The 25510-nt window shown below is 42.6% G+C and overlaps 1 protein-coding gene across 5 annotated transcripts in view; it reads right to left on the bottom strand.

Moving 5' to 3' along the window:
* Positions 1-448: 448 nt before the first annotated feature.
* The window catches only part of ACHE (acetylcholinesterase (Yt blood group)), a 194321-nt gene continuing 169259 nt past the window's right edge, over positions 449-25510 (bottom strand). For 4 of the 5 annotated variants that reach the window (XM_089688025.1, XM_089688024.1, XM_089688022.1 and 1 more), the window contains exon 4: positions 449-4359. In XM_089688025.1, the coding sequence (XP_089544151.1) occupies positions 4238-4359 (122 nt within the window). In that variant the 3' untranslated portion in view covers positions 449-4237. Of the gene's footprint in view, positions 4360-15404; positions 15699-25510 lie in introns of those variants that run through there. The other variant, XM_089688026.1, reaches the window with a different exon arrangement.

Genomic DNA, 25510 nt, shown 5'->3' on the forward strand with positions numbered 1-25510 from the left:
TATTGTATTGTACTGTATTGTTACTGTACTGTCTCGTGTACGGTCTCCCATTATAATGTACAGTGCTGAGCAAACCTTTGGCACTATATAAATACTGTATAATAATAATAATATATAAATACTGTATAATAATAATAATATCACAGTGCGCTTGCTGACCTGTTTTGTACAGTCAAATTGTCTGGTAAGAGGCCATCTTTTTAGGGTTTATGGTGACGGTTTTGGATCATATTCTTCCCTTGCATCTGGCTTCATTTATTTGAGGACTTATATGGACATTATTTTGATGTTTATAAGATTTCATAATTATCTCTGCATTTTTAATTTTATTTTCAAACAGTCCCTATTTTATGTCTGCAATGTCTGCACCCCCAACACCCAAGGAACACCCAAGGAACTCTAACGACCCAATGGTTTTCCTAGTAAAAAAGATATGCTGACAAAGGCATTGAGGTTTTATCTTGTTTATTGAATGATTCAAATACAAGCCTTGTTCCTCATGACCACACGGTTACAGAGAGGCCTTGGTCTACCGCTTTGATTGTAGGGGCAAGAATGGAAGCCAGAACAAAAAGCATTATGGGTATAAAAGGCCCTTGGCAAAATGGAGGCATTCTGTTTACACGGGTATAACTACATAGATGTCTCAGATGTTGGGTCAACAAGCTACTGAACCACCCTGGAAACATAGATTGTTGAGCCCCTACACTATCCACATGCATACATCATGTTCCTTTGCGGTTGCTTATCATGCATTTGAAGAAGCAGACAGGGCTCATTGTGAAAACTATGAGCAGTTCAGCTCCTGTGGACCCACTGTGAACATTACCCAGAGAGAACATCTGCTGCAACATCCAAGATGGGCCGTGTCATGGGCGGCTGTTGTAACCTGCATTCAGCACCAGCTCAGAATAAAAAACATAGAAAAAGATGATCCTATTCCTTCTTGTTTGATGTTGAATGCCTTTAAATCCTTCATCATGAATGTTGCTATTTTCATAGGCAAAGCTTTCAGTTTGTTAAAGGAAATTCAGTGCACAGTAAGCCTCCATGTACATAAATTCAGGAAAGAGGGGGAAGGGTAAAGGGCAAATCTAAAATGCAAAGTGCAGCAGCAACCATAGCATTTGATGTTAAATCATTCAAAAATGAATTCTGATTGGTCACCATGGGTAACAGTGTCTTGCATATTGCTCTTACGTGATACACCTGTAATTACCCGAAAATGTCTTTGTGGTAGCACTATGTTGTGGTGTGGATTAAATTCTGGATATAGCCTATAGGTAAGGTCACAAGACAATTATAAACAATTTTAATATATTTATATATAACCATTTTTTTCATCTATAATATAATTCTAGGACCGTACAACCTGATGGATATTCAGATAAATTATTGCACAAGTAAAATATTATTTAATAACACTGTTCAAAAAGCACTTAGGTCCTGCAGATCTTAACAACCAATCAGAGTCCAGTTTTCACCAGTCTTGAGCGCAGGCTCATGAAAACATAATTATGATTAGTCGATATTACATCACAGTTCTGCTGTCTGTTTGGTAATGATAACACAAAAAAAACTACACAGTAGTGTTTATTAAATGAAAATGACTTGATTTCAAGGTGTATGATTAATGGACAAGGTTTGGGCCATGTAAGCGTTAGCAATCCAAGGCAGCCAATAAGAATCAAGGTCACATTTTGCTAGCTATGCCAAAAAAATGCAAGCCAGCATCTGATTGGTCTTCTGTAGCCCTTTTATTGTCACTGGGGCTTACATAATGGAAAGTGAAATTCGGCCAACCAGACAGCTAGCTTTCATCTTCAGAACTATACTAGTAAAAATCCAGGCAATACTTGCCCATTATAGGAAACGCTTTAACTTTCTTTTTGATTGATCTAAATAAAATGGTTTAATGTTGCAATGTATACATGTATTCATAGTTTCACAAAAATAAGTTACGTGATGACTGGTAAATATATATTGTGCCTATAAAATTATTGGGGGTCGGGTGTTCGGAGTATAGTGCACGTACACATATATATATTTTTTATATAGATCTCTTTATATAACATTTGGACACAAAATATATAGAATTATAGCTATGTGACTAAACATTGACAGCATTCCATTAAAGGAATATGGTGACACCACTTGGCCAGTTTTTGGCTTGCCAGCCAATGTGGAACTGCAAGTCCCATCCTGCCATGTACAGAGTCGTACTGTATAGTGACTGAGGTATGACAAATAAAGCAATATCCCATAGCATCCAACACACTTGTCACCACCCAAGGTTCATCTTAAGGTTTCTCCTTAAAATTGGAGGGTCAGCATCTGCAACATCTGTGTTGGGAGGATTTGCATGAATAAAATTTTTATCTAGAAAGGATTCAAAATTAGCTCCTTTATAGCTTCATTATCGTCACTATGGGTGGGGTTGGAAGGTTAAGGGGAGCAATGGACCTGCAGGGAAAGTAAGATAATCAAGGCAGCATTTGGGGTAACGTGACATTGAGTGCTGGTGTGTACTACTCAATACACCATGTTTCACTCCTGAGATCATTGGTTGGAGGGCATCAAGAAGGCACTTTGGAAGCCCCCTTTTAAAAACTCTTTGAAAACTGCCAACACATCCCATATAGCACTCCATATAACCAGTGAAGGTGAAATCTATTTTATTAAATTTCAAGGCCCACTTGAAGGGAAACATTTTAGCTATGGTCATCTATTATGTTGCAATTGAAATAAAGAATTTGGTCAGTGTGGGGTTGGTGCTGGAATGAAAGTTTGAGGGAACTGCCATTCATCTTTTTTGCTTTCTGGGGGGATTGTAGCATTTAAAGTTCCAACAAAAGTTAAGAGTTTGGTCGTGGTGGACGACAGCTTAACTTTTCATACTGCATGTCAGCCTCATAGACATCTGAGTTCAAGTAACCATGAACTTGATGACATCAATTGGTTGGTGTAGGACTGGACAGTAAAATATGGCTTCCACTTGGCCAATGTGGCCCGTAGGCACCTGGGAAATTACCAGCTGTCTGGCACTGCATGATAGGTATTACAGTTCTGAACCTGTGGAACTGCCCAAGTGGACTCACCCAGTTGTGTGTAAAGGTAGCAAGCAACTGGAAGCATTAACAGAACATTATAACTAATTGGTATGGGCAACAAACTCCAACCAGTCAGGAGCTATTCTCTTCTACGTTGCCTTAGCAAAATGGCAGCCCTTATGGGCTGCTAAGGGCAACAGATGTTGGTTATCACCTCCATTTTTATACAGGGTATGTATCATGGGATAGTTTAGAAGCAATGATAAAAAGTGTGATCATGAGGCAGACTAATCTGTCTTGTCCGACTTAAAGGGTTAGTCCACTCAAAACAATTATGGGTAGACACACAGTGGGCAGAATGGCTCACTGGCCTATTATATCTCTATAGGGATGCCCATGGCGAGATCTCGTTGTTACATGCAGCTTTTCTTTTCTCTATAACGTACAAACAAATTATGACAGTAACATGAAACTGACATAGCAGGTAGGCAGAGCAGGGAATCAGGACACACAGAATTGTGCTCTGGTATCCTCAAGAGATATAAGAAGGAATTTCATGAACTGACCTGTCCATCTATGTGCACCCATAAATTTAATATCCGTTTGGGTGGACTTACCTGTTAAAGGGGCACCGTGGCTTTGGCATGAGATGGGGTGGAGAGTAGGTTCCTTTAAGGTCTGGCATACACAGCATCACAAATAAATACAACATACATAAATCTCCCTCAATATATATATTAGAAATATGTATATATATATAACTATATATTTATATATATATATTTATATCTTTATATCATCAAACACTATATACAAATGGACATGCGGAAAGGGAAAGTAGGAGGGGTCACAGCATCATACAGGGATGAGAAATGCCCCCCAAGGGGAAGGACTTCAGGGAGGAGGTGGGACATACAGTACATACAAGAGGAAGGAACCATCACATTGATTGTGTGGGTGAACTCATGTCAACAATGTCCATAAGTGTGTCTTGGTTCTACAACACATGATTGATTGTGAGTGTAGTGATGTCACAGTAATGATACAATGTACAAAGACTCCCCTGATCTTCGCACAGGCGGCCTTAGGGATGGTGTGGTGTTGTCACAGTTTGCCGCAGTTTTTTGTTTCCTTGCTGGAAGAGCAGGAGAGTCGATGGGCGATGGTGGTGTGATGTCACAGTGATGTCACAGCTCGCTGCAGCGCTCCTGCTTGCTGTAGTGGTCAAATTGGTTCTTCCAGCGCATCATGTAGGCACTCCAGCGGTGGAACTCAACCTTCCACTGGCGTTCAGCTTCATCAATGTTATCTGAGAGGGGAAATAGCAATGGAGGGAGGATACAAGGGAGAAGAAAGTTGGGACGGAGAGAAGATAAACACAGGACAGAGGAGAAAGAAAAGAATATCACTGCTTCAAGTCTGAGGCAAGTTTAATATTTTTTAAAGTCTGGAGATAAAATGGTGGACAGGTTGGATATTAGTTGGCCTGAACATCAGTAGTCTAAGGCAGCAGTGGCCTACATCTAATGTTAGACACATTATAATCACATTGTACAATCTCCTTTATATCTTGCATAGCTAGCCAAATGCAACAAACCTTTACGTGGGTGCATTTAGCTTCTGGTTCAAGATGTTTCTTTACAGACCTGCAGTTGACCTCCTTCTGACCTGCTATACATTTCCTCAGGTTATTTGGCTTTAACATTGGACTTATTTTGAAAGAAAGCAGTTCTGACATGAACAAAAGCCTCTGGCCTACATACCTGGATATAAACTATATGGACAAAAGTATGTGAACACTTCTCCAAATTATTTGAGTTGAGGGGGTTCCTTTGAAGGGCACAGTTAAATACAGCATAGAAAGACATGTTTTATTTAATTGTGCTCTTCCAACCTTTTTGGAACTGTTTGGTGAATTCCCTTTTTGTTCTAGCATGACTGTGCCCCTGTGCATAAAACTAACTCCATAAAGACATGGTTTGTTGAATTTGGTGTAGAGCAGAGGTCTCCAAACTTTCTAAAGAAAGGACTGTCCTTCAGAATTTAGGGAGGCCACACTGTGCCTAGTGGGAGTAAACAATGCACTATCTTTGGTAAAATACAGTTGGTGTCATTGGGAGGAATAGTGTCCCATTTTTGTTGTCACTGGAAGGAAATATGCCACGTTGTTGGTGACAGTGGAAGGAATAGTGTCCCATTGTTGATGTCAATGGCAGGAATTATGCCCCCTTGGTGGTGTCAGTGGCAGGAATACTCCATCAAGGGCCAGCCGCATCCGGCTCAAGTGCCACAGTTTGGAGACCACTGGTGTAGAGGAATTCAAGTGTCCCAGGCAGAGGCTCACTCTCCACCCTACTGAACACTGTTACGAATTGGAATGCTAATGTGAGACAGATCTTCATGTCCTATATGAGTAGCCAACCCCACAAATGTTCTTGGGTATGAATGGAAAAAAATTCTCACGGACAAACTCTAAACTTTTGCAAAAAGTCTTCTCTAGAGGAGTGGAAACTGCAAAAGATATGGGGGAGACTGGATAGGTGTGATGGTCCAGTATCCAAAAGCTGAACATAAAATTTAAGTTGAATGGATGGTTTTTGCAGACCTACGATTGGGCTGTTAGTAATTGTAATGGAGATTGTTCAATCAGTTTGTAATGTGTGTGGCCATCTGTAGAAGAACACTTCTCACTTAGACAAAACCAACACTCCAAGAACCTGTTCAAGCAAAGGAGAGCACAAGTTAGAATGTGCAGTCATAAAGTTGAATCTTCCATCCCTAGAGATGGAAAAAAGCCTTCCCTAGAGGAGTGGAAACTGCAAAAGATATGGGGAAGACTGGATAAATGTGATGGTCCAGTGTCCACAAGCTGAACATAAAGTTTAAGTTGAATGGATGGTTTTTGCAGACCTACAGCTGGGCTGTTAGTAATTATAATGGAGATTGTTCAATCAGGTTGTAATGTGTGTGGTCATCTGTAGAAGAACACTTCTTACTTAGACAAGACCAGCACTCCAAGAACCTGTTCAAGCAAAGGAGAGCACAATTTAGAATGTGCAGTCATAAAGTTGAATCTTCCATCCCTAGATATACAGTGGACAAAGGAAGTGTCAAGAGAAGATCAAAAGCAAGAAGTTACAAATTAAATCTGAGTAAAACACAGTGGAGGGATGGATGCTGGAATGAAAGTATGGAGGAACTGCCATTAATTATAGTTGCTTCTTTGGAGGACTGTAACATTTCAAAGTTTCAAAGAGTTTGTTTAGGGTAGACAACAGCTTGACCTTTCATAACTCCCTCTCCCAGATGGTCCAACCCAGTCCAAGTAACCTTGAACCTGATGACATGTTGGTATAGGACTGGACAGCAGACATATGGGGGTTTATTTACTAAAGCTGGAGAGTCCAAAATCAGACTCCCTTCTGCATAGAAACCAATCAGCTTCTAACCTCAGCTTGTTCAATGAAGCTTTGGCAATGAAACCTGGAAGCTGATTGGTTTCTATGCAGAAGGGAGTCTGATTTTGGACTCTCCAGCTTTAGTAAATAAACCCCATGGCTTCTACCTGCCCTAAGTGGCCCGTAGGCACCTGTGAAATCCCCCACTGGTTGGCAGTGCATGATGGTTATTATTGAGGATACACCATTAGAACACCTAAATTGACTGCTCCTGTTTTAGGTTAAACCCAGGTCTATAGATATTTTCCCCTACTGCATTCTGATCAACCAGAGCACAGGCTATGCTGGCTCCACTCGCAGTGAGGTTTAGCCTGCCAACTAAGTGATTGACTGGAGCTGCCCAAGACAGCACAGGCAGTCTGCGAGCGATCTGAAGTCAGCAGTAAATAATATCCATGATATAGGGAGGATGAGGACTACACTTTAAATGAAAGTTATCATGAAGGAAACATGGCGTCCTCTGAGCAGTTGGTCAGGGCTGAGGATCATGATGTGATGTGAGCAGCTAAGCAGGGCTGAGAATCAGGATGTGATGTGAGCAGCTAAGCAGGGCTGAGAATCAGGATGCAGTGAGCAGCTAGTGATTCAGGGCCATGAATCCTCATGTATTGTGAGCAATTGGTTAGGGCTGATCCTAGCTTTGCTCTTTGCAGGAAACACTGGCAAATACCCCAGTAAACAGAGGTGTTTGAATCTGATTTAATGCTATAAAAGCATTGGAAGGCTAGAATAAGCGATAAGGAAGCGGTATTGTTAATAGTACAGTATGACATCATTAAAATTAATACTTGTGAGCTACTAAGTGGTATTAATATATAACAATATTGGTGACTTGATACTGAAACCTAATATAGTGGTGCATCAACACTAGTACACATACTCATAAAACTGTGGCAAATTGGTAATTGATAAATAACTCATTTGTGTCGCGTTCCACCTATAAAAAACTAAAAAGTGTATAAAGAACTAAAGAGTGTATCCCCTATATTATTAAATAATATGACAATCCTCCCATGCAATCGTGCAACCATTCTCAAAACACTAATATATAAATAGATTTATGTTCTTAAAAATAAATATATATATATATATATATATATATATAAAATATATTATTGATTAATTTAGCACATAGGTATATATATATTTATTTTTAAGAACATAAATCTATTTATATATTAGTGTTTTGAGTACGGTTGCACGATTGCATGGGAGGATTGTCATATTCAATAATATAGGGGATACACTTTTTAGTTCTTTATACACTTTTTAGTTTTTTTATAGGTGGAGCACGACACAAATGAGTTATTTATAAAGTACAGTATGACATGTTTTAGGACGTAAAAGGTAGGAAACAGTTAGACAGGTGCCTGTTTTGGGCTTAAATCCCTATGCCCTCCTTTTCCACATCTCTTTACAAAAGATACTAAGATCTGCTATAACTAGTGGCTTACAATAGACTTTAAATTGCTTTTAATTTACAATTCATCTTTTTTTAAATTATTATTACTGCAGCGGTATAAATGAAAAACAGCTGATAAAAATGTAGCTCATAGGAAGCAATCAAATAATTGCTAACCTGCAGACAGCACAGTGGCTAAGTGGTTAGCACTTCTGGCTAGCGGCTCTAGGGATGTTGGTTCAAATCCCAGCCACAGCGCTGTTTGCATGCTCTCCCTATGCCTCCATGGGTTTTCTCCCACACTCCAAAGGCATGCTGGTAGGTAATTTGGCTATAAAGATGAATATTAATTTGGAATCTTAGATTGTAAGCTCCTTGAGGGTAGGGACTGGTGTAAATGTACCTGTATTTTACCCATTCTAGACAAAATAACATCCTTTTCTCAAGTAGCAGTGTAAACAATCAATAGTTGCCTTCTTTCATTCTTTCCCTGTAGCCGTACTCCACAGAAATACTTATCAGTGTCAGGGAAAGGGCAAGTCTTCTCCTACCTCTTCAACCTGCAGGGTTTGGTCCTTGAGTGGCCAACTTCCAGGCCTGAGCTTTGCCTTGTGGTATATATAGCCTCATATAAGAATCAGGTTTATCTGAATGTGGCAGGGCAGCCGGAGGAGGCCTAGTTCTGACCGTGTACAGTGCCTTCTGTAAAGTGAACCATTTCATCTTACCAGATGGGTGATAACTGCTACCACCATGGTTCAACATTTCCAAGTCACCCATTCTCTTGTTAACGGTTTGTAATACTATTCTGATTTAGTTCTAGAAGTCCATGATGGATGGAAGAGTCCTTCCCCAGTGAAACAATTGCTACAATTTTACTTACGCCATCCTATGGAGTCATCTTATTGTTGCCCCAACCAGTAACATGTTGCTTCATCATGGCTCTCACACTACTCGGCAAGTCCCGAAAAGGTTTACAGCATTGGAGCCACTTTCACCAATGATAATGAAAGTCTCATTTTCATATTCTTGCTGCTCGTAGAGTCCTACTGCTGATAGAATCGGTTGTTTAAAATGGCCCCTAGGCTCTAGTCCTATTTCTGTTCTGCTTCAGAACAGGTCTTCATTGGCTGTTGATGATACCAGGTGATCAAAACCTAAATGTGTGTTAACCAAGACAGGCCTAAGAAGCATCTTTACCCAGATATATTTACATTGCCTATTGAAATATATGCAAGTCTTTCAGTCCAATCATGTGCTAGTTCTAGTTCTCTCTAGTGAATGGACGGGTTTTGTTCTCATGAATATGACGTGTCAGTGATGTCACTGGTCTCTAGTGATTAGAAGGGTTGTGCTCTCATGAATACAAAGTGTCCGTGATGTCACTGGTTTCTATGATTGGATGGGTGGTGTTCTCATGAATACAAAGTGTCAGTGATGTCACTGGTTTCTAGTGATTGGATGGGCGGTGTTCTCATGAATACAAAGTGTCAGTGATGTCACTGGTTTCTAGTGATTGGATAGGCGGTGTTCTCATCAATACAAAGTGTCAGTGATGTCACTGGTTTCTAGTGATTGGATGGGTGGTGTTCTCATGAATACAAAGTGTCAGTGGTGTCACTGGTTTCTAGTGATTGGATGGGCGGTGTTCTCATGAATACAAAGTGTCAGTGATGTCACTGGTTTCTAGTGATTGGATGGGCGGTGTTCTCATGAATACAAAGTGTCAGTGATGTCACTGGTTTCTAGTGATTGGATGGGCGGTGTTCTCATGAATACAAAGTGTCAGTGATGTCACTGGTTTCTAGTGATTGGATGGGCGGTGTTCTCATCAATACAAAGTGTCAGTGATGTCACTGGTTTCTAGTGATTGGATGGGCGGTGTTCTCATGAATACAAAGTGTCAGGGAAGTCACTGGTTTCTAGTGATTGGATGGGCTGTGTTCTCATGAATACAAAGTGCCAGTGATGTCACCGGTTTCTAGTGATTGGACGGATTGTGCTCTCATGAATACGAAGTGTCCGTGATGTCACTGGTTTCTAGTGATTGGATGGGCGGTGTTCTCATGAATATGAAGTGTCAGTGATGTCACTGCTCTCTAGTGATTGGACATCTGTTCTCATGAATATGAAGTGTCGGTGAGGTCACTGCTCTCTATTGATTGAACAGGCTGTGTTCTCATGAATATGAAGTGTCGGTGAGGTCACTGGTCTCTATTGATTGGACGGGCTGTGATCTCATGAATGTGAAGTGTCATGGAGAAATTTCATTTTACTTTTCATGGCTCACTAATACATAAGAATGTAAATGAGTGATGGCTGTGTACCCAACTGACCAAATTCTACAGGAATGTCCTTACTGCAAACTGACTAAGCCCCTTCAGGAATGTGTGCTATCTTCCTTACAAAGGTAATACTACGTTCCAGGGGTTACGATTGGTCATTACTACCAATTATTCCTGTATATACCGCAGCCAAAACTGGAATTACGTTAGTCTCTCAACAGAGCTGCTACACACACACACGTGTCTAGTTTGGTCATCTGCCAAGGCGTTAGAAACAGGCAGAACTCCTTGGCAAAAGGCATCTGTAGCTAAATTTATTGTTAGATTTTTCCAATATCGTTACATCTGTTATTATCTTTATCTGTACAGCAGGATTTTACCTGCTAGTGTTTGTGTGATCTCTCTTTGCACATCTTAAAAATAAACCCCCAACACATTCTGTGCTGTGATCTCATGAATATGAAGTGTCAGTAGTATCACTGGTCTCTAGTGAATGAATGATCTGTGCTCTTATTTATTTATTTCAGGTACTTATATAGCGCCGTTCATTTACGCAGAGCTTTACACATATATATTGTACATTCACATCAGTCCCTAACCCTCAAGGGGCGTACAATCTGAGGTCCCTAACTCACATTCATACATACACATACTAGGGCCAATTTAGACAGGAGCCAATTAACCTACCAGCATATCTTTGGAGTGTCGGAGGAAACCCACACAAGCACGGGGAGAACATGCAAACTCCATTCAGGAGGCGCAATGGTTGGGAATCGAACCCATGACCCATTTACTGCAAGGCAGACGTGCTAACCACTAAGCCACTGTGCCACCCATGAATATGAAGGGTCTCGGTGATGTCACCGGTCTCTAGTAAATGGACTGGCTGTGTTCCCATGAATATGAAGTGTCAGTAGTATCACTGGTCTCTAGTGAATGGACAGGCTGTGTTCTCATGAATATGAAGCGTAAGTGATGTCACTGGTCTCTAGTGAATGGACGAGCTGTGTTTTCATGAATATGAATTGGCACTGGTCTCTAGTGAATGGATGGGCCACGTTTTCATAAATATGAAGTGTCTCAGTGATGTCACTGGACTCTGGTAAATGGACGATCTGTGTTCTCATGAATATGAAGTGTCAGTGATGTCACCGGTCTCTAGTGAATGGACGGGTCCTGTTCTCATGAATATGAAGTGTTGATGATGTCACTGGTCTCTAGATGGATGGGTCTCGTTCTCATAAATATATAATGGATGGGCTGTCTTTTCATGAACATGATGTGTCGGGGGGGTCACTGGTCTCCAGTGAATGGACAGGCCGTGCTCTCATGGATATGAAGTGTTGATGATGTCACTGGTCTCTAGTGAATGGATGGGCCACGTTCTCATAAATATGACATGCCAATGATGTCATTGGTCTCTAGTGAACAGACGGGCTATCTTCTCATGAACATGATATGTCGGGGAGGTCGCTGGTCTCCAGTGAATGGACAGGCCGTGCTCTCATGAATATTAAGTGTCAGTGATGTCACTGGAATGGATTGGGCTGCATTCCCATGAATACAGAGTGCCCCTGGGATGCCAGTCGTCTTCAGTAAACAGGCTTCATTCTCATGTATATAAAATGCCTCCGGCAACCTAACTTACCATTCGTCATCTAAAACCTAAAATCCATTTTTGTTATTATATGTAAATTATGGTCACTGAGCAAAGAACCCTCGTACTGCTCTTCATAGGAACATAAAACAATGTATAAAAACGCATCTTAGAGGATGGAGGGATGATATAAAAATGTAACTTTGTTATATGAATGGTGAAAGTTGACATGCAAGTTGATGACAATGCCATTCTTAAAGTGCACTTGTAGTTTCAAAGAAAATCATATCCTGTATGGGAAGTGGGAGTAAATGACAGGCCCTACCCTTGTGTCTTCTTCCCACTTTGAAGGTTTTAGTGTACATTGGAAGGATTATGTTCATCCCTGTCTTGCATTCCTTGGCAGCTGTACAAAGTTTAGTTTAATGAAGATTTTAGTGTAATGTTGGCCATTAATGTAACACAATGGGGGAGATTTACTAAATTGATGCACTCAGAATCAGGTGTAGCTGTGCATGGTAGCCAATCAGCTTCTAGCTTCAGCTTGTTCAATTAAGCTTTGGCAATAAAACCTGGAAGCTGATTGGTTCCTACGCAGAGCTGCACCAGATTTTGCATTCTCCAGTTTTAGTAAATAACCCCCTATGGTTATTATCATCTATAACAATTTTATAAACATAGGAAGTTAATTACACAGTTTAGGAAAACTACTGGCTGTAAATCTGATCGCATTAGACCAAATCATTCCCTTCTTTGTTGTGATTTAATTGATTCATGCTTTGATTGACAGTTAACCATTGCTTAAATTACTCTTTTCTAGTTGTTTCTCTGGAACACGAACAAAAAAAAAACCTGATGAGATTTAACCATTTCTACTCTAAAAAAACAAAAAAAAACAAAAAAAAACACCCTTCCACAACCTAAGCTCTTAGCACTGCCATGGCAATACCACCTTTTTTGGGATAAGAAAAAAAAAAAAAAAAGGACAGTCTTGTTTTCATGAACCCGTTGACGCCGGCGCCTCCCGGCCCTTTAAGGGTTTCAGAAGCCGTGAGGCGGGGTTTTAAGATCATGTGACTGCCGTGATTCGCCGTCACGATGGTCACATGATCGGGAAAGGTCCCGATCGAAAGAGGAGATCGGGACCTTTCCGTGAGTACCGGACATGTGTGCTGGAAGCGTGCAGGGCACGCGCTCTCACCACATGGTTTTCTTAATTGCACGCAGATGTGCGGTTGCTCAGTGTCAAGGCCCAGACGCCAGGAGGCCGCACATTTGCGTGTTGCCAGCGCGAAGAGGTTAAAAACCAGCCCCATTTCTAAGAGCAAGGTCTTTAAAGCTGAACTCCGGGAGAAGCAATCTCATCCAAATACAAGTCATGTGCATTCTTTGATCTTGGTGAGTTTTGTGTATTTCTCCCAGATCTGTGCAGTGATCCAGTGTGATTTTTTTTCCTCTGGAAAAAGGAGCTTCCTGTAATAAAGACCGGTCACCGCTGCTCTCTCTCCTTGTGCAGGGTGACTGGTCTGGTCTCCACCCCCTCCTGTAGTTTTCAGGCAGCCTGAAGTGGCTGGAGCTGCTAGGCCACTCCCACAGCTCTGCACAGGCACGGTGACATCATCACCGTGCTGTGCAAAGTAATATCTAGGTCGTAAAGGCATTTGGTGCACACATTTATTTAAAACCTCTGTGGCTACTAAGGAACATAATTAAAAGACAGTTTGAGCCTGGAGGTCAGCTTTAATATACCAGCCAATTGGTAACATTGAGAACCTGACTAGACCCTAACCTTCCAAAACACACCATTAACAGTGATTGAATGTCAGCATTACCATTTTTTTGGGGGGATAGATTATGGAAAGATCAGAAACTATAGCAGGTTTTCTTTGCCATCTGTGTCCCAATTAGGTAGCCTAGGTCTTGGTGACTTGGTGAATTCAATAGGGAATCCAACATTTTAAAGCAGTCACCAGAACAAGAGGCGAGGGTAAATCTTTTTCATGGACACACCTGACCTGGTGACAACTACATGGGAAATTCCCCTCAATTCATCGTAAAGATTTCCTTCTACTTCTGGTTGCATCTCAGGGTCAGGGTCAGGAAGTAAAGGGAAATCCCCCCAAATGGTACACAGTCAATAAAAAAATATATGCTGGTTTTGAACTAAAATCCAACATAAAAAATAAATGTTGGCTGCACATACACTTTAATAAAATGTGTTATGTTGGTTATTAATTGGTGCAACGGTGCTGTATCTTCAACGGTGATACTCCAGACTGAAATGACAAGTGCTTCACTGTGTTCACATTGGTGCCCCACATAGATGTAAACTCACTGTCATTTCATGACCACCCAGGGGCGGACTGACCATTTGGAAACTTGGGCACTGCCCAGGGCCCGGGGTCAGTAGGGGGCCCCATGAGATGCCCCTGGTACCTTTTTCATAGGCTTTTTTGAGTTTGGGCAAGGACACAGGGGCCCCATGATCCCCAATTACCCAGGGGCCCCATGAGTTGTCAGTCCGCCCCGTTACCACCTATCTCTAGGTAAGTCACACTCACTTTTTGGGACTATCCCAGTATGCAATCCGGTCCTGATGGCCGATATTCCTTCACCCTTATAACCGTGGTTGCCTGTAGAACCAATAACTTTCCACTAGACCTGCATCAATGTTAGGCAACTCCTGTCCCCCACTGGCAGTATTTCATATTTTCAGATGGTTCTCTTCTAAGGAATGGTTGTTCTTTCACCATGTCCCTTCCTGATGTACCAGCAACCATGGTTATAAGGGTGAAGGAATATCATCCATCAGGAGCGGATTGCATACTGGGATAGTCCCAAAAAGCGAGTGTGACTTACCTAGAGATAGGTGGTCATGAAATGACGGTGAGTTTACATCTATGTGGGGCACCAATGTGAACACAGTGAGGCACCTGTCATTTCAGCATGAAGTACCACCGTTAAAGATACAGCACCGTTGCACAGATTATTCATATGTTGGGGCTGAATATTAACCCCTTCATGCTGGCGCCTCCTGGCCCTTTAAGGTTTCCAGAAGCCGGAAGGCAGGGCGGGGTTTAGCGTCATGTGACCACCATGACGCGCCATCATGGCGGTCACATGATCGGGAAAGGTCCTGATCGAAAGAGGAGATCGGGACCTTTCTGTGAGTACCGGACATGTGTGCTGGGAGCACGTAGGGCGCGCGCTCTTGGCACATATGTCCTTTTTTTAATAGAACGCAAATGTGCGGCCGCTCTGCGTCTAGGCCCAGATGCCGGGAGGCCACACATTTGTGTGCGGCCAGCGTGAAGAGGTTAATATTGTATTGGAATTTTGCTCAGTGTTATCACTTCTAAGATTGCACAATTTTTTTAGTCAATTTGCGACCTTAGCTTGGTCCATTTTTGAAATATTTAAGATTTTGTGTTTGGTAATTCACAATTAGGACTGCTGCTATATAGGTATTTTATATATAATCAATTCTGTAATTTTTTTCCTAAGCACAACAGCACTCCTTTTCTTTCAACGTATGTTAGTTATTAAACACAGGTGCACTTTAAAAAGGAGAGGGGAGGGGGTGACATACACATTAAATAACAGGCAATAAAGTAAAATGTAGAAAAATAATTTATTAAAAGAATAAATAGTAAAATGAACAGCAGAAAGCCATGCATGAGCTTAAGGTGGAGTGTTGCATGCTGGGAGAGGTTTTGATAGTCTGGAGGTAGCGTTAAGGGGTTTCTCAAGGTGGTCTCACAGTGTCGTCGATTTATTAGAGGAGGGGCAGTCCCAGTCAAGATTGGGAGAGGGACCAGATTTTGTGCTGTGCTACAAACAAGGACAGTGTGAGCAGCACCTGGGAGGGATGAATTCGGGAGCAGGTCGAGCAGGCCCCACGGGTCTCTATAAAGGGAAGAAGTCAGATGTCAGAGCTTAATGAAACATAGTTCATGGTATCTCCCATTTTCTATGAAATATCTAAATTCATATTTTATATCCTCACAGCTAAGAAACGTAGAAGAAATCTTAAACTACTAGAGAGAGAATCAACATAAGAGATGTATTGTTCATGCAGAAAGGATGTAAAGATTATTCTGAAGAATCTATAACAGGAATTATGGTTGATGTCTTGACTCAACTACAAACCACAAATGTCCTTAGAAAGATTAGTCAATCTAAAGCAGCTTTTAGTGTGTGGTAGATGCTGGAGCGTTAAACCACTTGGCAGTTTCTATTGAGGTCTCTACTGGTGAGATTTCCATGATGTTACTGGTGTAATCTCTGTGGGGACTCTGTTTCTGAGATCTCTGCACTGAGTTCCAGTGTCTGTACAACCAGGTACCAATGGACACAGCAGATGTACAAAGGTGAATGTTGACAAATTCCCAAAGACACTCGAAAAACTCAAGGAAATCCATTTTTATTAAGGACAATTTTGTAGTGTTTGGTAGATGCTGGAGGGTTAAACCACTTGGAACTCTATTTTGAGGACTCTACTGATGCGATCCTCTTGTGAGCGCTCTACTTGTGTGATCTCTGTGGGGACTCTATTTCTGAGATCTCTGCACTGAGTTCCAGTGTCTGTACAACCAGGTACCAATGGACACAGCAGATGTACAAAGGTGAATGTTGACAAATTCTCAAAGACACTCTAAAAACTCATGTAAAGCCCTTTTTATTGAGGATTCTATATTTTAGTGTTTGGTAGATGCTGGAGGGCTAAACCACTTGGAACTTTATTTTGAGGACTCTATTGATGAGATCCTCTTGTGAGCTCTCTACTGGTGAGATCTCTGCACTAAGTTCCAGTATCTGTACAACCAGGTACCAATGGACACAGCAGATGTACAAAGGTGAATGTTGACAAATTCCCAAAGACACTCTAAAAACTCATGTAAAGCCTTTTTTATTGAGGACTCTATATTTTAGTGTTTGGTAGACGTTGGAGGGCTAAACCACTTGGAACTTTATTTTGAGGACTCTATTGATGAGATCCTCTTGTGAACGCTCTACTGGTGAGATCTTTTGGGGACTATTGGTGAGACCTCTGCACCACAGAGTAACAGTGTCTGTACATCTGCTGTGTCCATTGGTACCTGGTCATACAAAGGTGAATGGACAGGAATTCCCAAAGACTCCAAAAACTCATAGAAAGCCTTTCCAGAAGAGCAGAGGCTGTGATAGTCACTAATGGGGAGAGGAGGGGGTTGGGGGGCAAGTCCATACCAATGTCTATGGGCATGGAATCTGATGCCCAGCAAGTTAATATTGGTATGGCGGTCAGGCGTTCTCAATCTTTTTGGGCACACCTGTTTAGGAAGAAAGGAGCTGACTAAGGCCACCACCAGGCTCCAATTATAAACAAAACATCTTAGGGTGGTCTGGCCCATTACTGTAAAGCTATGTTGGATGGTGGTTTATGGCTGAAACTACATTTTGAATGCCACAAATCCTTGGAAGATTCACATTTTCTATCCCTTTTAACCATGGTTTTTTTTTCCCTCAGAGAATAGGTGCAGGTACTCCCCCCTTCCAAGTCACCCCTTGTCTCCATGCCCTACCCACCTTCCAGTAAGATCCTTTGCAGCAAGCAATAATAGCCCTCCACTAGCAACAAGAGTTCTCCCAGCAACAATAGATCCCCCCAGCACCAACAGACCCTCTCCTGCAACAATAGACCTCCAGCACCAATAGATCCCCGTCACCAACAGATCCCCGTGGAACCAATAGATCCTCCAGCACCAATAAATCTTATCTGGCAACAATAAATATCACCCATCAACAATAGATTCCCCCAGCCGCAATTGCCCCCCCCCCCACCCCCCCCCCAAAAAAAATACCCACCAGCAACACTAATCCCCCCTATGTAACAATACAGTAGATCTCTCAGCAGCCAGTATCAATAGATCTTCCAACAGCCAGCTACAATAGACCTCTCCCTCAACAGTAGATCTCTCCCAGCAAACACTGACCCCCTAGCAACATAAGATTCTTCCAGCAGAAACAGATCACCCACCAGCAACAATATACCTCTCTAGCAGAAAATGATCCCCCAGTTACAATAGATCCCCAAGTGGCCAACATTAATAGACCCTGCATCACCCAATTCAGTGCTGGTGGTGCGTTCCCCCGCTTTCCTGCTGAAAAAAAAGCCATGCTTTTAACTATAATTGCTTGTGCAGTCTTTTTAGACATTTTCTGAAAATATGTTTGTTTTATGTCATTTTTTATTCACTACACATCCTTATTTTGGGAATAAACATCTATTATGGGATGCTTTGATGTTTTTGCAGAGAATTGAAGGGATTCTGTTATGTAGCAAACAGTTGTATGAATACGCAGTGACTAAAAAACAAGTAGACATAAACAGCGCTATGTCAAAAACAATATCAACCTAATATAGAAGGATAAAAGAGAGAAAAAACATCCACCAAAAATTATAAAAAATAAAAATATAAAGTGAAAAGTTCAATTCATTCCAGTGGTAAATATCTCTTTAGGACCAAGTGATCCACCATCCATGTGATCCTGCAGTGATTAACACCCCATTGGATTCAACACTCACCAGAAGCTGGTAAGTAACCAGCAGTGAAAAATTAGAAGAAATTCAATCAATCTCCTTAATAGTGAATGGTTGTGAAATCTCGAACTGGATAATCAGCCAGCAGCCCAAAAGAACCTCCAATCAATAGATTATTAGTATCTCATACTCCAATCTCCTCCTCATTCAGATTGGGTAATATCAGTTCCATATGTGGGCAAAATAAAACAGCCACATAGCGTCATAGCGTAAAAACAATCATTTATTGCCATAGAAAACCCCCCTTAAGAAAAGCACTCACATTGATTATTATGGTATTGTACATTGTATATATACTTCCAATAAGATGGCCGCTGTTCACAGCAACTTGTGACAGTCTCACTGCAAACTGGTAACTGAGATCTTAAACAACGATCACGTGCTCTCACCACATGGTCCTGGCGTGCGTGTTGACGTCACAGATGGTCAAGCCCTAATGATTTTTTGTTATTTAAAATGGCGGCTTTTTTTGTTATTTAAAACAGCAGCTTTGTTTAAAATATCTAATTAGTTATTTAAATAACTTTTATTTTTGTTTGTTAATACTTTCACCATTTCTTTAGCGTGGGGATAATGGCTGGTTTCATCAGAGGCGGTCCTAGGGTTGGTGTCTCCCGGTGCGGTAACACTTGGTGTCACCCCCTCTGACGATCCCTGCAGAATGGATCGGATCTGCAGATTGAGCATAATGGATCAGACTCCGATCCATTATGCTCAATCTACAGATCAGCTCCATTCTGCGGGGATCGTCGACTTTCTTTACAACTTACCTTTTCGTGGAGCTGGTCCAGTGTCAGCCCGTATAGGTTGCATGCCGACGATCCCCGCAGGATGGTTTGGATCTGCGGATTGGGGAGCATAATAGATCAGAGTCCGATCCATTATGCTCCCCAATCTGCAGATCCCATCCATCCTGCGGGGATTGTCGGCATGCACCGGACCCGCTCCACGAAAAGGTAAGTTGTAAAGAAAGCCGACGATCCCCACAGGATGGATTGGATCCATCCTGCGAGGATCGTCAGCTTGCTTTACAACTTACCTTTTCGTGGAGCGGGTCCAATAAAGAATGGCCTAAATGGTAGTAGTCTGAAGGTTAGAAGAAAAAAAGTTAGAGATGAGAAAATATCTAGATTAGGGGAATTTTAATTGCTTGCAATACCACATGACATTGAGATGAACCTGCTGTAGAAAATCCATGCCCAGCTAACACATGCTTCCAAGAGTGGGCACCACAAACTGCCTTCATTAGCTTTTGGTTAGCTGCTAAGGGACAACAGCATGGTGAGGGATGATGGGCATCATCTGTTGGGGTTCAGAGCTCTGACTTGAAGCCAAAGTCAATGTTTGCCTGGTTAAGTGTGTGACAGTAGTCACTTTGGGTGGGGGGGCCCATGGAACCCAGCACACTTTGGAGAGGTGGGGAGACCCCTGTGTCAGCTCCCCATATCCCTATTATGTGTAAGTCACCCTGTGCCTGTTAGGGGTACAGGGTGATCTGTCCTAATATTGGGGTGGGGAGTTGTTGATTGTTTAATGCCACGTGGTTGCATCCCATTGTTCTATTGTGTGTCTCTTGTTGCTAAGTGTAGATTGCCCCGCCCTGTGTCATTATGCAGGGAGGGGGGATTTCCCACGGAGTGTGTAAAAAGCCAGTTTGAGTTTCAAATAAAGAGTTCCATGTTCAGACAGACTGGTGTTGTGTAGTCTTGTATGGTCGTCTGTGGTGTCTGTGGTCGGTGTTCGGACGGGGAAGCCGTATTCTAACGGAAGTACCCAAAGGCAGACGGGTCGGTTCCGTTACAAAGTGTTCAGGGGCTTACTAGGCTGTACAATAGAAGGACTACTCAGAGTTAAGGGTGGGTACTATGTGGTTAATTAAGGGTAGGTACTTAGTGGTGTCTGCTCTTCGGAACTAGCATGGCCTTTTTTGGATTTCAGGGATGGTCAGCCAGTTACACAAAAGTACTAATGAAATAAGGAGTCAACACTGTGCATCTGGAGGCTGAAAAAAGTTCAAGCCTAATAATGCATTGAGAGAAAAGAAGATGGTTACTTTAGGGGTCATGACCAGGGGCGGACTGACCATTTGGAAACTCGGGCACTGCCTGAGGGCCCGGGGTCAGTAGGGTGCCTCATGAGATGCCTCTGGTACCTTTTTCACAGGCTTTTTTGAGTTTGGGCAAGGACACAGGGGCCCCATGATCCCCTATTGCCTGGGGGCCCCATGAGTTGTCAGTCCACCCCTGGTCATGACAACAAAACTTGATATTTAAATTCCAAGCTGATGGTGCTGGGCTGAACCATCAATTACCATCTTGAATATTTTGATTACTCCAGCATTGAGATCTTCTGATTTCCTGTATGTGCTCCCCTCAAAAAGGGTTCATAAGAAGCCATCAAAATACCAAATGTAAATTGGTGTAATCAGAACATGGGTTCAAAGATCTCATTGCTGGAGTCCTAAAAAATATATAGGATGCTGGTATGTGACTGATCTCATCTGCATTTACCCAAAGCCAAAATGGATCAATTGTAAAGTGTAATGACCCACGGCAATACAAGTCACTTTTAGGATGACGGTCAATGAATGGATGTCGGACAAATAGAATGGGAAAGAAATAAAATTGCTGTCAGGTTTTGCACTGAAAATGGACATTTTATATGCTCCTGTCAGTAAGTTTCACTTTGGGGGGTTGGCAACACTGCAGTCTATGAAATTGTTGCTCTAACTCTTTCCTGCTTTACTAATCTTTTTTCTGTGCCCTTGTTGGATAGATCTCCCATTGCTTCTTGTATTTAAAAGAAGGGAGAAGACATCCCCCCCAGTTGTGACACAGATAACAATAAAATCCTGACAGAAGTTCTAACCCTCACTGCTCTATCCAAAACACAAGCAAAACATCATCCAATGGTGATCAATCTGCATTTATTGACTAAATTAATAGACATTCAATGCAGAGCATTGTACAGAGGGTGTTCTGTCCCCACATGAAGGCGAATAAAGGTATAACTGATAATGGCTGTGTAACTTCCTACCTTCATATCCAAGCAGTGGAGCAGACCGGACCGGCAGATGCTCAGGTTAGACGGATCCAAACGTATACACGGAAATGAAATCAGCGTGGGTTTATTTGGTCCAAATACAGCGACAAACAGTGATACAATACTGTAAGGTAGTAGAGGTATTGATGCTGTCCTGTTATATGTTTCCTGAGGCTAACTGCTGGTCAAAAACTGATGCCTTCACAAGCCCAGGGTATTGAATGTCCTGTCACACAGCTATAAAGCACATAAAAATGGCTGCAGGAAGTGACGAGAACCAAGGCTTGCCTAAAACCACACCCAGCAGAGAAAACACTTACTAGCTATAACAGAGGCATGCAGCATGCAAATTCTGGCCAGCAGATGGCAGCAACAGATCAAGACATAGAAACAAACATGGTGAAATAAGAATTGGTGATACAATGCACAGTTAAATAACAAATATGAGGGGAACAGCACACTCCCCGTCTGAAATTCCATAAGGGATTTCACTATGACGAATGTCCATAAAATATAAAACAACCTGTAACAAAGAACATGTTAGAATGCAATAAACATAACAATATAGTAGATTCCGAGTTGGAATAGAGAAGAACCACAAAGTTCAAGTTCAGGAGAGTTCACCCAGCAGGAATGTTCTTGATGGGTAGTATCAAAATGAGTTCGTTAATTGGCCTTGCGAACATTTTAAGCTCACCCTTTCTGAAGATCTTCAACTCCACTTTACGGACCTTGCCATCATTGCTAGGAAGAACCTTTGTAATTAGTCCCATAGGCCAGTCAATCCGCACGGTTTGTTGCTCCTTCATCAACACGAGGTCACCTTCTTTTAGGTTTGGTTTGTGGTGTTGCCACTTTCTTCTTCCTTGAAGAATATTGAGATACTCCTTTCGCCACCTGTTCCAGAAGTAATCAGCTAGGTATTGTACACGTTTCCAGTGTTTTTGGTAGATATTCGCATGAGTAAATTCTCCACTAGGCATTAGTGTAATCTCAGCTTTTTGGGTAAGTAGGATAGCTGGAGTCAGTACGGCTGGTGTTTCAGGATCCATAGATACTGGCACGAGGGGTCTAGAATTGATGATGGCTGAAACTTCAGCGAGAAGGGTGACTAGAGTCTCATGTGTGAGTCTTGAAGAGTTTACATCCATCAACATAGAATTCAAGATGTTGCGTGAGATTCCGATCATTCTCTCCCAGGAGCCCCCCATGTGGGAACTATGAGGAGGATTGAAAATCCAGGTGCAACCCTTTTCCGCCAAGTGATCTTGAATGGATTTGGTGTCTATGTTCAGTTCTCTACAGGCTCCAATGAAGTTGCTTCCACGGTCAGACCTCAACTGTTTCACTGGTCCTCTGATTGCGAAGAACCGTCTTAAGGCATTAATAAGGCTGGATGTGTCCATGGATTCTATGACCTCTAAGTGAACGGCTCGCACACTCATGCAAGTAAATAGTACAGCCCAACGCTTACTGTTTGCGTGACCGCCACGGGTCCTGCGTGCGGACACCATCCATGGCCCGAAGACGTCTAGGCCAACGTAGGTAAAAGGCGGCTCTGTACATAGTCTGTCCGCAGGCAAATCAGCCATTTGTTGGTGTAGTTGTTTTCCTCTAGCTTTGCGACAGTGAACACAGTCATGCAATACTTGGGCCACACGTCTTTTCATACCTATAATCCAAAGGCCAGCAGACCGTAATTTGCCCTCAGTGATTTGCCTGCCCTTGTGTTCAGTCTTTTTGTGGTAGTGTCGGATCAGCAAGACGGTGATATGGTGTTTGCTGGGAATGATGAGAAGATTTTGTTCTGCAACTCTTAGGTGGGCTTGATTCAAACGACCACCAACTCTGAGCAAGCCAAAACTGTCAATAACTGGATTTAAGTTGGCAAGAGGGCTTTTTATTGGAATCTGCTGTTTGTTATACAAGCACTTCCATTCTACATTGAATTCCCCTTGTTGGACGTGACGTATTATGAGGGACTCACTATGAGAGATGTTCTCCGCAGAGAAGGGTTTATGGCAGACATGCCAACCGTGACAATCCTTATCTTTGTGAGTATTGTGATAACATTTCGCAATGTGCACTAACCTTGCGATAGTCCTGACGAGTCTCATCCAACTGGAGAAACGTTCAAAGCGCTGGCTACCGAGGCTGGAGGTTTGCTTTGTTCCAGTGACCAATACACTAACTTCAGCGCGGATTTCTGGATCATTATCCGGATCCTGGATGCTGAAAACTTCCTGTACACATTCGTCCGCCTGTCTTAGCAGAAACTCCGGACCTGTAAGCCAAGTAGAGTTAGTAAAGGAACCTACAGACATAGGTCTAGTGGCATGATCTGCTCCGAATGAAGGCAAGTACCAGCACTTGTCGTCCTTCCTTAAGGATGAAGCTGGTTCTGCATGGTTGTTACGGAATATTTTATCCATAAAGGCAACAATGTGTTCTCTCATTTCAGGCTTGCTGTTCATGGTACGCTGAAGAGAGTTAAATCTAGACAGAGCTTGTTCCTGGTTGTTCGGGAGTCTTACCCTGGTAGCGCGGAAGGGTAATGGAGAAACCCAGTGATTGGTTTCGTCTTTAAAGAACTCACTGTCCATTATCTTGACAAATTCTCTGTCCTCTACTGACAAGGCTACTTTATCGTCGTCCTTGGTTGTATGAAGGACTGATCTCCCCAAGTTGTCGGCAAAGAGGGGAGTAATGACATCAGGTAGTTGTATGAGGCCTGGAGACTTCTCTTTCACCTCATAGTGATGAGGACACGACTTAATGCAAGTTGTGCGTCCATCTGCACGCACGTACGTTTTGAAGGAGTCGATTTTTGGTTGATCTAAGCATACATTTCCTATGATTACCCATCCCAAGTCCAGTCTCTGGGCGTATGGCGCGTAGTCAGGACCATTACACTGTTGACGCACCTTGTGTACCCTTAGATTGTCTCTGCCGAGCAGGAGTAGAATCTCGGCGTTGATGTCCATAAGTGGGATAACGTTGGCTAGGTGCCTTAGGTGAGGTTGGTGAAATGCAGCTTCTGGGGTAGGAATCTCATCCCTATGGTTGGGTATTTGATCGCATTCGATCAGCGTCGGTAAGGGTATTTCCGTATCCCCACTGACAGGAGAAGCGATAAATCCTTGTGCCCTTCTGCCGCTAGTCTCTATGCGGCCTGAGCAGGTGTTTAAGGTATAGGGTTCAGATGGTCCCTTTATTCCAAAGGCTTCAAAGAATTTAGGACCAGCTAGGGACCGGTTGCTTTGGTCGTCGATGATGGCATACATTTTTACTGCCTTTTCTGGTAGTCCCTCTGGGTAGACCTTGATCAGGCATATTCGGGCACAACATTTCTCGCACTGGCCCTCCCCACATACATCCAAGCATGAGCAGGAAACAGCAGTCGCTGCGTTAGCGTAATTTTGGGGCTCCCCGCCATGACTTGGAGCAGGACTGGTGGTGATGGCAGTGGGTGAATCTCTGGAGAGTGGGATTGGGTGCATAGCTGAGGCATGTCTTTCACTATGACACTCCTCACACTTGATGACAGACTTACAGTCCTTAGCCATGTGCTCCAATGAAGCGCAGCATCTGAAACATACCCCGAGCTCGGTGAGGATTTTCTTGCGCTCCAGTATGGTTTTGGATCTAAACCCTCTACATTTGTTCAGAGAGTGTGGTTTTTTATGAATGGGACATTCACGATTGAAGGTCTTATCTCCTGATGAGGTGGTGTACTGTTTACCCGTGGGTACTGCAGGAGATGGTAGGTTAGTCTTTCTAACACCCACGCTGCTCTTGAAGTCTCTGTGTTTATGCATGACGCTTTCATACCTTGGTGATGATGTCGCTGAAGCTGTAGTGTTGAACTCCAGGAAGTTGAGGCTGGGGTCATTCCTCATCTGGGACTGTTCATCAATAAATCTACAGAAGTGAATAAACGGGGGAAAGGTGATGTCATGCTCTCTTTTGTACCTTGAGACTGATGCCGCCCACTTTTCTTGTAGACTGTATGGTAGCTTCACGACAATTGGGTTCACTCCATGAGCTGTATCCAGGTAGCACAGCCCGGACAGACGAGGGTCACCCTTGGCAA

This window comes from Staurois parvus, unplaced genomic scaffold (genome assembly GCF_062004578.1).
Source record: "Staurois parvus isolate SC_StPar_1 unplaced genomic scaffold, SC_StPar_1.0 ptg000444l, whole genome shotgun sequence".
In the NCBI taxonomy this organism is placed as follows: Eukaryota; Metazoa; Chordata; class Amphibia; order Anura; family Ranidae; genus Staurois; species Staurois parvus.